We start from the raw sequence: 12,773 nt of genomic DNA on the forward strand, positions 1-12,773 counted from the left end.
GTAAGTCTACAGTACTTCCAAATTCAACACAAATTTTCAAAGAAAAACATTATTGAGTATTTACAATTGAGATTTTTACACCTCATGTCAAAATTGACACCTTTTTTACATTTTTATCCATACACGGTTTTTTAAACTTTTTTAACTTTTACATTTTTCAATTTTACTTTTCAAAAAGTTTAATAATTACAATTTTACCTTTTCCCTTCTTCCTTACACACGTACACGCACGCCACCTCATAACTCCTTTCTTATTATTTTTTTTTTTTTGAATTTTTCATTTATCTGATTCTTCCACTCTTCAAACCGAGCTTCCCACGATCACCATTATCAAGCCCTAACCAATTTCTTCTTCCCACGATCACCTTCTCCAAGCCCTCACCCACGTTTTCCTCAACCTACATTGTCATGCTCCACTATATTTTTTCTATATAAATGGCATCCACTAGAAGTGGTTCGAAATCACCATCTCCGGCGAAGAAACTTTCTAAAAAATCGAAGAAGCCTCCAACTGTTACTTCCAAAGTCGAAGCTAAGATGGGGTTAAAAAAAATTGCTAAAAATTTAGTGGCTGATGTTCCAGAGACATCGGGCACTAAGAAAAGAGCCCCTCCTGTTAAAGCCGATGCTCCTAAGACTAAAAGAGCAAAAATTTCCAAGTCTGCACGCGATGTAAGTTTCTCTTTGTTGTTTTTAAATTTTTCTTTAGTTTTTTTCTGGTTGTTTTATTTGTGGTGTTACATTTGATGATTTAAAGTTTTTCACATTTTTTGTTCTAGGTTTCCTCAGATTCTGATTTTGAGGATGAAGTGCATGGTGAGGACCAAAAGCCCAAAGTTGAATCAAAGGTAATTTAAATTTGCTTGATTTCATTTTATTGTGTTAATTTTTACATGAGCTTTTTAGGTCACTGGTTTAGGTGTTTATTAGGATGTTTTTATGTTTTTTTGGTGTTCTTTATGTATTTCTGTCATGTATTGTGGTTGATGTTGTTTTGTTGTTTTTATTCAGTTGTTGTTTGGTTGTTGAAAAATTGCCCAGTTCAATTCGTATTTTGTTACAGTTTTGAATTGCTTTTCCCCATTGGTTGGTTATATGTTTATTGTGAATTTGTTTTCGGTTGTTTTACACACTATTGGTATTGAGAAGCATTTTACTAATTTCAATTGCAACAAGATCTTTCAGTGTTGTTTATTCTTTAGTTTTGTATATGTTTATTGTCAGTTTTTTCTCGGTTGTTTGTCACACTACTATTATCGACTACCATTTTCGAAATTTCATAACAACGAGCTTGTACAGTGTTGTTAATATTTTAGTTGTTTTTTTTTAAGTTGTGACAGTGTTGTTACTGTATTTTTTTGAAAGTTGTTTATCTCTTACATTTATCATACTGTAAGGGTTTCATAAACGTTGTTTTTAGGTTTTTTATTGGCTGTAATTTGGTTACTACATTTTTATATATTCATTGTTATTGTATCTAAGATTTGTTGCTTTTGTATTTCTTTTTTTTTGCAGGTCCATGCTAGGACCTCAGTGAAGGTTGAAGGATTTGACCTACCAAAGAAAAATCCCCCTAAGGTGTCCTTTTTTTTAAAAAAAAAAAATTATTTTTATTATTTGTTTTCTGTTTTTTTTTTTAGTTTTTTTTGTTTTTGTCCTGATTTATTTTGTTTATATTGATACAGGAATGGGATTATATTTATGACCAGAAGAATCTATTCATTGCGAAAGCCTTTTCCACTGCTACTTTCCAGGTGATAGAGAACATTAAGTCTTGTCTTTCAGATGTACAGCTTGAAATGTTTTCAAAAACCTGTTTTGGTCATTTCCTTAACCTTCCCGATTTTAAAGTTCAACCCCAAGTGTTTCATGGGTTGTTGCTCCGGGAGGTTCAGCAACCTAATGATGCTGAGTTGTGGGTAATGATACGCGGTGTTAGGCTTAGGTTTAGCATTGAGGAATTTGCATTGATTACTGGGTTAGACTGTGAAGGTGACTGTAGTGTCTTAGATTTTAAGCAAGAGGTTAATAGTCTTTGTGAAAGATATTGGCCAACTTCGTCCTCTATCACTAAGGAATCTGTTAGGGAATGTTTTACCACCAAGAGGTGGGGTGATTCTGATGAGGATGCTGTGAAGTTGGCAGTTTTGTATTACGTGGAGTGGTTCTTGCATAGTGGCACTAAGCATAAAAATGTACCCAAGTCTATTTTAGATGTTGTAGATAGTGGGAGGTACAATGAATTTGCTTGGGGCCGGAGTTCTTTTGAATTGACTATTTCCTCATTGAAGGGTAAGCTTGATAGTTGGGTTGAGGGTGTTAGGAAGGCAAGGAGTTCGGGAAAGAGGCCGAGTGTTTTTTACACTTTGATTGGTTGTCCTCATGTTCTTCAAGTTTGGTTCTACGAGTGTTGTAAGTACATGAAAGGTAAGTACTGCCAAAAGGAAAGCTCTCGTATTCCAAGGATCACTCAGTGGACATGCAATAGTCAACCTACTTTCAAAGTTTTGAAGACTACTATCTTTGATGTTTCCAAAGATAAGGTATATCTGTTTGTTGTAATTTGGTTTTTCAGTAGTTGTTTTTGTGTTGTTTTTCATTATTAATAATCTTCATAATTGAAATTTTAATTTTGGTGTTTTTTGATCAGCTGCAACTTTCAAATATGAGGCCCACGGCTGGTGAGTTCAAAGCTTTGAAACTGAGCAGTTTCAAGTTCGACACCGACTACAACTCTTACAAGAGTCTTCCTCTTCGTGAAGAGCCAACTGTTGCTCAGAGTGACATTTCTGTCAAGCTTGATGCCTTTTCTGAGAAATTTCATGGGTTGGAGGTCAAGATCGATTCGTTGCATACTTCCCAACAGAAGATTTCATCTGATTTGGTTGAGTTGAAAGAGTTTGTGTCTGCACAGTTTGTTTCTTTTGGTGCTCAGATGGCTTCAATGCAGACACAGTTTTCTACTGTTTTTGCCGATTCCTATGCCAAGGTATTTTAGTTTTTCAATAGTTGTTTTTCGGTTTTTTTTAAGTTGTTTTATACTAATTTAATTTGTAATTTCAATATAGGAAAAAGGCAGTGACTCTTCCAATGATGATGATGGAGGTGGTGATGAAGCAGATTTTGATTTAAATGAATCTGAAGAAACTGATGAAAATGAAGAAGAGAATGTTATGGGTGATGAAGAAGGGGAGGGTAGTGAAGGTGAAGAGAAGGATGGTCAAGCCGATGAAGATTCTGACTCAAAAGAAAAAAATGATAATGGCAGTGATGATGAATCCACTGATAGTGAGGAGAAGGTAGATAAGTAGACAATGTAACTAGGTTTTAGTTACTTTGTGTGGTTTATTTTGTTGTAAGTCCGTTTTAGGTAGTGCTCTTGTAATTCTATGTTATTGTTATGTCTCTTGTTATGTTTTATTTTTCAGAAATTTGCAACTATTTTTCAGACTATTTATTTGTATTTATTATGTTATTTATATGGCTGTGTTTGTAGATTATGTTGTTCGCAATTTATTGTTGGTCTTCTTATTTTACTTGTTGTTTTTATTTTGTTTTTAAGTTGTTATGTAGTTTTTTTTTAGTTGATGAAGTCTTTCACAAAAAACTTCACTTTTTTTCCATTTTCTTTTTCCTTTATTTTTTGTATCAAGAATTTCGTTGATTTCAATGACGGCCCTACTCAAATAGATGTTGAGGCTACTGTTCAGTCCGGTGTAAAAGCAGTTGAGATTATGGTAATTTTGCTTTTGTGTTGTTTTTTGGTTGTGTAAAGGTTGTTATTTTTTAACCATGCTCTAATTCCTTTTTAATACCATATATAAACAGATGTCTTCAGATGGAATTGGTGGTGATCCTTGTAAACAGATTTCAGTTTCTGAAAATGTTGAGGTTACGGATCGTCGTCTTGTTTGTTTTGAGGTAAATTTTTTTTTTTTGTTGTTTTTTAGTTTCTTCATACTTTTTGTGTTAACACTGTCTATTTTCTTTCATTTTTGTGGAAAAAATATATTAGATGGGTGCAACAGGTCTCAATGTTGATTCTAACATTGAACTTGAAGATGACCCAATTCCCGTTGAAGAAACTCCTCTTGTTGTCAAGAGGAAATCTAAGAAACCCATAGCGCTGACGTCTCCGTTTATGGAGTATGACTCTTCCATTTCTAGTTCTAAAGATGGTTCTGGTTATGGAGTTGTTAAGTATGTGGCTGGGTTGTGTCCTCTCGATGATAAGATTGGTGAAGATGTAGAACATAAAGACGAGATTGATTTTGACTTGTGGCTTGGTGAAGGACGTCGATCGAAGAAAGATCCGTAAGTGTTTATTTTCAGCATTTTTGTTGTGTTTTTGTATTTTTTGTTTTTTACTTTACTATTTATGTTTCATTTTTTTTTTTAAATGTTAGGCATGACAAGGATAAGGTTTACTTGAAGGGTAAGGATAAGATTGTTCCCCCTTTTCGTTTTGGCGTGGAAGATGTTGCAACCAAGATGTGGTTCCACAAGCTTGCATATCCTGGCCAATGTTTGACTAATTCTGTAAGTTAAATTATTTTTTCTTTTGATTTTTTTCAAAAATTTCAGTCTATAGTTTTATTCAGGTTGTTTGTTGGTTGTTTTTTAGTTGTTGAAATATAATTCATTTTCTGATTTTCGAACATTTCTCATTTTTTATTGTTTAGCATCTGGACATCATTTTTTACTATCTACGTAAAAAAGGAAAGTATGCAAAGGAGCCAAAGGTTAAGTTCACAACCACCGATTGCTTATTCTTCAAAACCATTCATGCTTTGTATGAAAAATTTATTGCACAGAAAAAAAATCTTTCTTTGATAACTGCCCAGCATGCCATTGCTGATTATATAAGAGGTAGAAAAATGTTATGTGGTTCCCCTTGGCATTTGTGCGATCATGTTTTGTTTATCATCCATATGGAGACTGAATCACATTGGATTCTTGGTCGATTGAATATTGAGGAAAGGCGTATGTACATGTACAACTCCTTGTCGACTGCTATGAAAGATAGTGCTGCTATCAAAGCTTGTCAGCCATTTGCGGTGTTGTTGCCCCACTTTTTTGCTTTGTTTGATGAGTTCAAAAAGGAAAACAAACCGGTTTGTTTAGACCCTTTCGAAGTTGTTAAGGTTGATGGTTTGCCTCAACAAACCTCGAAGTAAGTTGTTTTTATTTTTTATTTTCAAATGTTTTTAAAATTTGTAATGTTATTTTCCTTTTTTAAGTTTTTCTGCTGTTGTTTTTTGGTTGTTTTGCAGTGACTGTGGTTGTTTCGTTGCATCGTTCGCCGAATACTTTATTGATATGAAACTGATTCCTCCCATATTTGATGTTGAGAAACACCGTGATAGGCTTGCTGTGTTGTTCTATAAGTATGCTCGCATGAAAGAAGTGGAATTTATTGATAGTGAAGATGAGGCTCCTCCAAAGGGTCCAAAGAAGAATTTGTCTTAGTTATCTATTGGTTGTTGTTGGAAATACTACTTTTTTTTATGTAGCTTTTGTTTTTTCTATTACCAGATTATGTTCATAATCATAGACAAGTTGTTGTTTCTATCATGTTTTTTTCTTTATTGGAATTGGTTTTTTATTTGTTCATATTTTTGGATTTTTAATCTTTATATTTACTCTTAGTCATGACAGCATACTATTAACAACCTTATTACAACCATCTGACAAACAACTAAATTGCATTTGTAATCACTTTATGTAGTTTATTTTTCCTTCTTATTAATTTCAACCTTCTTCCACTCATTTAATTATTTAACTATAATATTTGATGTTCTTTTGTATATTAATGATAATAATACCAATTCCCTATTATCAATATCTCTCCACATAAAAAATCACAATAAAAAAATATATGTAACAACCAATCGTAATATGCAGTATGTGTTTTCTAAATGTTTTAATATAGTTGTTTTTTGGTTGATGTGTAGTTGTTTCCACTTCTATGCTGTAATTCTTCTGCAGGTCTTTTTGTTATGTCCCTTTTGTCCACACTTGCCACACTTGTTTTGTTTCTTTGTTTCCCAAGCTGCTGCCGTTCTTCTTTTCCTCGGCCTTCCAGACTTGATTCTCTCCTTTGGAGGCAACACTATGATTTCTTCAAAAAATTCTGGAAGTTCCCATTCTCTTACGTTTCCAACTGGGTATACTGTTTCTTCATATGTTTGCAGCCATGCTTTTGATGTGTAGTATTGTGCACAGTAGTTGTATGTGTTTATGTTCAAGTCCTTCATGACGGCGACTGCATGGTTACATGGCATTTCATCTTTTTGAAATCTATTGCATGTGCACGTCTTCTCCTTCAAGTTTACTATTCTTGTTCTGTCTTCATCTATCACCTCAAGCAGGTTCTGGTTTGCTGGTTTCACCTGCATGTTTTAAACCAACTTTAAAACAACCAATAAACTATGCAAAAACAACTGTTTTTATTTTACTTTATGCGAACGATAATCTCAACTTACTGTTAGTCGCAATGACTGTACATAGTTCCCTATGAGTTTTTTCTCAGATGATGGTGTCAGCCTTGTTGTGCATTTTTGTGCCTCATTTCTATTATTGTATGTCCACTCTTGCATTTGTGCCCTCAAGCACTCCATTAATGTTGTCACTGGTGTTTCCCTTGCTGCTAAATTTGCTGAGTTCAGTGCCTCAGCTATGTTTGATGTCATGGTAGAGTACCTGTAATTTGGACAGTTTCTATCATAGTTCTACTTTTGAAAAAAAAACTTAAACGCAACGCAAAAACAACGCAAATACAACGCTTTAAATATCTGAACATATCATTAATTTTATCCTTCTTATTAGTTTTCACCTGTTGTTTTCTGAATGATACCTTGACCATTTTTCATGGCCAATTTTCTCCAGGTACGGTCTTATGCGCTTATCCAAGTTGTCTAGCTCCCTCATATGGAATTCAAACTCCATTTCTGTGTAAGCTTTTGCAGCTGCAAAGAATGGCACTCTGAAATGATTTGCATTTTTTTTTAATTTTGTTTTGAGGTTCGACAAGAGGTGGAAGATGCAGTAGCCATGTGTTATTTCAGGGAACACTTTCCTAGTTGCTTTGATGATGCTTTCATGTCTGTCTGATATTAGGCATTGACATTCTCGAACCCCGAATGCTTCTTTTATTTTTTTTAAGAACCACTCCCACGATTTATCGTTCTCAGAATCAACTATGCAGTATGCTAGTGGAAAAATTTTCGATTCTGCATCTTGTGTGTTGGCAGTGAGCAACGTGCCTCCATACGCGGCCTTTAGGAATGTACCGTCTACCACGATGATTGGTTTGCAGTTTGGCCAACCTTTTATAGCAGCATTCAATGCAACAAATGCATATTTGAAACTGTCATCATCATCTTTCTCTATGTCTATTAATGTTCCTGAATTTTAATCAAACAGGATTTTGTCAAACAACATGTACTCAACGAAATAACAACGCAAAATACAAAACACAAAATACATTTTTATGCTTAGTGCCACTAAGCAAGAACCACTCCACAAAATACAAAACTGCCAACTTCACAGCATCCTCATCAGAATCACCCCACCTCTTGGTGGTAAAACATTCCCTAACAGATTCCTTAGTGATAGAGGACGAAGTTGGCCAATATTTTTCACAAAGACTATTAACGTCTTGCTTAAAATCTAAAACACTACAGTCACATTCACAGTCTAACCCAGTAATCAAAGCAAACTCCTCAATGCTAAACCTAAGCCTAACACCGCGTATCATTACCCACAACTCAGCATCATTAGGTTGCTGAACCTCTCGGAGCAACAACCCATGAAACACTTGGGGTTGAACTTTAAAATCAGGAAGGTTAAGGAAATGTCCAAAACAGGTTTTGGAAAACATTTCAAGCTGTACATCTGAAAGACAAGACTTAATGTTCTCTATCACCTGGAAAGTAGCAGTCGAAAAGGCTTTCGCAATGAAGAGATTCTTCTGGTCATAAATATAATCCCATTCCTGTATCAATTGAAACAAAATAAATCAGGACAAAAACAAAAAAAACTAAAACAAAAACAGAAAACAAATAATAAAAATAATTTTTTTTAAAAAAAAAGGACACCTTAGGGGGATTTTTCTTTGGTAAGTCAAATCCTTCAACCTTCTCTGAGGTCCTAGCATGGACCTGCAAAAAAAAAAAGAAATACAAAGTAAAACATAAGCAACAAATCTTGGATACAATAACAATGAAGATATAAAAATGTAGTAACCAAAATACAACCAATAAAAAACCTAAAAACAACGTTTATGAAACCCTTACAGTATGATAAATGTAAGAGATAAACAACTTTCAAAAAAATACAGTAACAACACTGTCACAACTTATAAAAAAACAACTAAAATATTAACAAAACTGTACAAGCTCGTTGTTATGAAATTTCAAAAATGGTAGTCGATAATAGTAGTGTGACAAACAACCGAGAAAAAACTCACAATAAACATATACAAAACTAAAGAATAAACAACACTGAAAGATCTTGTTGCAATTGAAATTAGTAAAATGCTTCTCAATACTAATAGTGTGTAAAACAACCGAAAACAAATTCACAATAAACATATAAACAACCAATGGGGAAAAGCAATTCAAAACTGTAACAAAATACGAATTGAACTGGGCAATTTTTCAACAACCAAACAACAACTGAATAAAAACAACAAAACAACATCAACCACAATACATGACAGAAATACATAAAGAACAACAAAAAAACATAAAAACATCCTAATAAACACCTAAATCAGTGACCTAAAAAGCTCATGTAAAAATTAACACAATAAAATGAAACCAAGCAATTTTAAATTACCTTCGATTTAACTTTAGGCTTTTGGTCCTCAGCATGCACTTCATCCTCAAAATCAGAATCTGAGGAAACCTAGAACAAAAAATGGGGAAAACTTTAAATCATCAAATGTAACACCACAAATAAAACAACCAGAAAAAAACTAAAGAAAAATTTAAAAACAACAAAGAGAAACTTACATCGCGTGCAGACTTGGAAATTTTTGCTCTCTTAGGCTTATGAGCATCGGCCTTAACTGGAAGGGCTCTTTTCTTAGTGCCCGATGTCTCTGGAACATCACCCACTAAATTTTTAGCAATTTTTTTTAACCCCATCTTAGCTTCGACTTTGGAAGTAACAGTTGGAGGCTTCTTCGATTTTTTAGAAAGTTTCTTCGCCGGAGATGGTGATTTCGAACCACTTCTAGTGGATGCCATTTATATAGAAAAAATATAGTGGAGGATGACAATGTAGGTTGAGGAAAACGTGGGTGAGGGCTTGGAGAAGGTGATCGTGGGAAGAAGAAATGGGTTAGGGCTTGATAATGGTGATCGTGGGAAGCTCGGTTTGAAGAGTGGAAGAATCAGATAAATGAAAAATTCAAAAAAAAAATAAGAAAGGAGTTATGAGGTGGCGTGCGTGTACGTGTGTAAGGAAGAAGGGAAAAGGTAAAATTGTAATTATGAAACTTTTTGAAAAGTAAAATTGAAAAATGTAAAAGTTAAAAAAGTTTAAAAAACCGTGTATTGATAAAAATGTAAAAAAGATGTCAATTTTGACATGAGGTGTAAAAATCTCAATGAAAAACATGTAAAGCAAGCATGAAAGGTGCAAAGAAGAATTTGAAGAGGAATATAATGCAAGTATTGTCCCTCGGACTCCGATCCAATCCAACAATTTCCCGATATTTCCAATGATCAACCATGTTGTCCCGCTACTAATAAAATTCTAAACCATATAAAAACGTGACTCTCTAATGGCCCAACGTCGCGTTCCACTGCCACTAGGCACAAAATACGATAAACAAGAAATACACATATATCATAAATAGCATAATCTGAATTCATATAAATCTCCACAAATGCGTAAATCATGATTTATAACTCAATCTCATAATTAAACTCTAATTATTTCATGATCTACTATATTAAAGTTAGGCGGTCTTTACATTGTTAGTGTTGTTAGCTCTAGCTCAATATATATAAAGCTTGTAATCTTTCATTCAAATAGATAAGAAAGAATTCTTTCGATTCTCTCTCATTCAAAACGAGGTGATACTTTGGGGAGTTTCAAATGAAGCCCTCCCTACAAGGAGTAGGTTGCATTTTTCTATCCATTGGAGGTAGTTAGGCAAAAAGTTCAAAGTCTTTCATGGATTTTGTTAAGTCTGAAGAATATTCTAGGTGAAATATTGAGCCCAGGAGACATAAGGAATGGATGGTTGGTGAACTCTAGCCATCGTTGATGGTGCTTTTTACATATGCTACATGGAAGAATGGAGAAAGCAGGTTCAGCCATGGAAGCTGAATTAAGAGCAATTTTCCTTACAGTCCAATGGGTATAGCAGAAGTACAACTAGTTTGACAATTATTTTTTTTATGCTCAAGTGGTGGACTGGTGGAAGCTCTTTCCAAAAACATTTGGCAGCTTGTTTAAAATCTTTTTTTTTTTTCAATTCTAAACTTTATAAGATCTTTTGATTGCTTTATATTTATAGTGCTAAAGGATTCTAGTCAAAATGTATTGCCAAATGTGAATAAAATAATATTTATGTTTCTTTCTATATTAATTAGAAATGGAATGTTTTTATTTCAAAATATAAATTTGTGTTATTTAGTTGCACATTGGTTAGAAATAGAAATTTTCTAGTAGAAAACTATATAAATATAGTTCATAGTAGGATTAGGAAAGCATACTAATACACAACACATATACAGATTCTCAACTCTCTTTAAGTCGAGTGTCTCTAATCTTGAGTTTGTCTCTAGAATCTTCATCTTCTCTTTGTCTCTTATTATATTTGATTACAAAACTAACCTTCTCTTGACGATATTTATTACAATTCTCATCATCTTTATATTTTATTAATTTGTTTATGAGAAAAAACAATTTATTAACAAAAACTAATCTGGAAACAAGAAACTTCTCACTAAAACTAAAACTAAAGTGATCACCAATACCATATAGCAGTACGGTATATATATGTGTATATATATATATATATAAAAGAAGAGTTCTCTGCTCACTAAACTAAAGACTATCAGTACGGTTTCATAAAAAAAAAAAAAACTATCAGTACGGTATATATATATTGGCTAGGATTTTTTTTTGAAATCATATTACTATTAGGATTATAATCATTTATACACAGAGAAGGGTATAATTGATTTTGCAGCCGAGAAGTTGCTTCGAACCAATCCAGTGGAAGACAGAGAAGGGTTCTTCATTGCTCTGTTTGTTTGTGAGGAAGGGAGAGAAGCCCCAAACAAAAGATGAGAAGTAGTTTTCATATAGAATTTGTGTAGTTTTGATATCTGTTTTAGTTTGTAGCTAAGGTATATGTTGTTTTGTCTCAGAAATTGGCTCTTGGTGTCCAAGAGGGAAAGCTAATGTGTTCAATTACAATGGTATTCATTTTCCTTCTTTAATTTTGATTTGTGTATACAGAATGTCTAAGTAAAATTTTATTTATATAAAACAATATTGGATCTTTAGTTATGATTCTAAGCCCTAGAAATTGGAAGGGGTAAGTAATATTGGTACTTTTGTTTTCAAGTAATAATATTTTCATGTTTTGTTTCTTGGAGAACTTTACCACCAGATGCTTTTTAGAGCTTTAGCTCATCACTTCAAATATTGGATGTTAGTGCCTTTTTGCTTAAGGTAACTATAACTTCATTATTTTCATTTGAAAAACCGTGTTTTTGCAAATGTCAGTTGTATATAAGAAAATATAAAAACTGTAATCGTTTGCGGCAGCAGAAAGTAATTCTGCTACAGCAAAACAGAACAGACAGACTATAAAATATTTACAGAAAAATAAATAACTTGACACAAGAGATTTATACGTGGTATCAGTGTTCTCCCGAACACTCCTAGTCCACGGGGCCACGCCCAGAGAATGAAATCAATTAATAAAGTATCAAAATTACAAAGACAATTGACTTAAACAAGTTTAGACTCCCTCTAAAGTATTGCCGCAATCCTTTGTAATCCACTTTATGAATCTGACTTCTTGAAACACCTTTAAGCCCGAACTCCCTTCGTCTTTGAAGTGTGAGTGCTTACTTCCTCCCGAAGTAAGGCTTCAACAAATCTTCTCCCGAAGACCAAGTGCTTACTTCCTCCCGAAGTAAGGCTTCAACAAGTCTTCTCCCGAAGACCAAGTGCTTACTTCCTCCCGAAGTAAGGCTTTATCAAGTCTTCTCCCGAAGACCAATCTCTTGTTCAGTCAAGTAGTTCTTCACAACCTCTAGGATAGAGTAAGAACAGAAATAGAACAACTAGAACCTAGATGAACAACTAGGCTCTCACAAAACAAAGAAAGACTCTCTTCTCTCAAAAGGTAAATGTAGAAAATGAATAATGGAAGAGGTAATTCGAATGGTTGCTCTCTAGGCTCTATTTATAGACCATAGAAACCAAAGAGGCAACCACAAGTTCGAATTAGCAGCTGTACAAAAACTTTCCAAAAGAAACACGATCTGCTACATCAGATTCGGATGCTGACGCAAAGCAGACCGACCAAAACGGAAACTTACTAAAATCGGGTCCGATCTTCTATCAATGCTTGATTCCTGCCAAAAACAGATTAGATTAATCAGAGTTTTGTTTGAGTAAATATACTATTACTTACTTTTGGAACTTTCATGTACACGGCTACAAATTGAGCTTCTTTTAAGTGGAAATTTTCTTCACCATCTCTCTCTTTCTTCTTTTGTAGTCTCTCTCAATCA

The 12,773-nt window shown here is 33.8% G+C and overlaps 3 protein-coding genes across 3 annotated transcripts; 1 reads left to right on the forward strand and 2 right to left on the reverse strand.

Moving 5' to 3' along the window:
- The first annotated feature begins 267 nt into the window (after nt 1-267).
- Nucleotides 268-3,441, forward strand: LOC133036684 (uncharacterized). The gene is made up of 4 exons (XM_061113343.1): nt 268-848; nt 1,516-2,543; nt 2,651-2,989; nt 3,069-3,441. Exons 2-4 carry the CDS (start codon nt 1,800-1,802, stop codon nt 3,309-3,311), a joined length of 1,326 nt encoding a protein of 441 aa, XP_060969326.1. The 5' UTR covers nt 268-848; nt 1,516-1,799; the 3' UTR covers nt 3,312-3,441.
- Nucleotides 3,442-5,966: 2,525 nt separating this feature from the next.
- On the reverse strand, nt 5,967-7,882 carry LOC133036812 (uncharacterized). The gene is made up of 4 exons (XM_061113563.1): nt 7,504-7,882; nt 6,836-7,406; nt 6,486-6,702; nt 5,967-6,392 (listed from the first exon to the last, which is right to left on the reverse strand). The coding sequence occupies exons 1-4, from the start codon at nt 7,880-7,882 to the stop codon at nt 5,967-5,969; spliced, it is 1,593 nt and encodes a 530-aa protein (XP_060969546.1).
- LOC133036685 (uncharacterized) lies at nt 7,490-10,602 on the reverse strand. The gene is made up of 3 exons (XM_061113344.1): nt 9,018-10,602; nt 8,842-8,910; nt 7,490-8,162 (listed from the first exon to the last, which is right to left on the reverse strand). Exons 1-3 carry the CDS (start codon nt 9,252-9,254, stop codon nt 7,977-7,979), a joined length of 492 nt encoding a protein of 163 aa, XP_060969327.1. The 5' UTR covers nt 9,255-10,602; the 3' UTR covers nt 7,490-7,976.
- Between the last annotated feature and the right edge of the window lie 2,171 nt (nt 10,603-12,773).

This window comes from Cannabis sativa, chromosome 4 (assembly GCF_029168945.1).
Source record: "Cannabis sativa cultivar Pink pepper isolate KNU-18-1 chromosome 4, ASM2916894v1, whole genome shotgun sequence".
Classification (NCBI taxonomy): Eukaryota; Viridiplantae; Streptophyta; class Magnoliopsida; order Rosales; family Cannabaceae; genus Cannabis; species Cannabis sativa.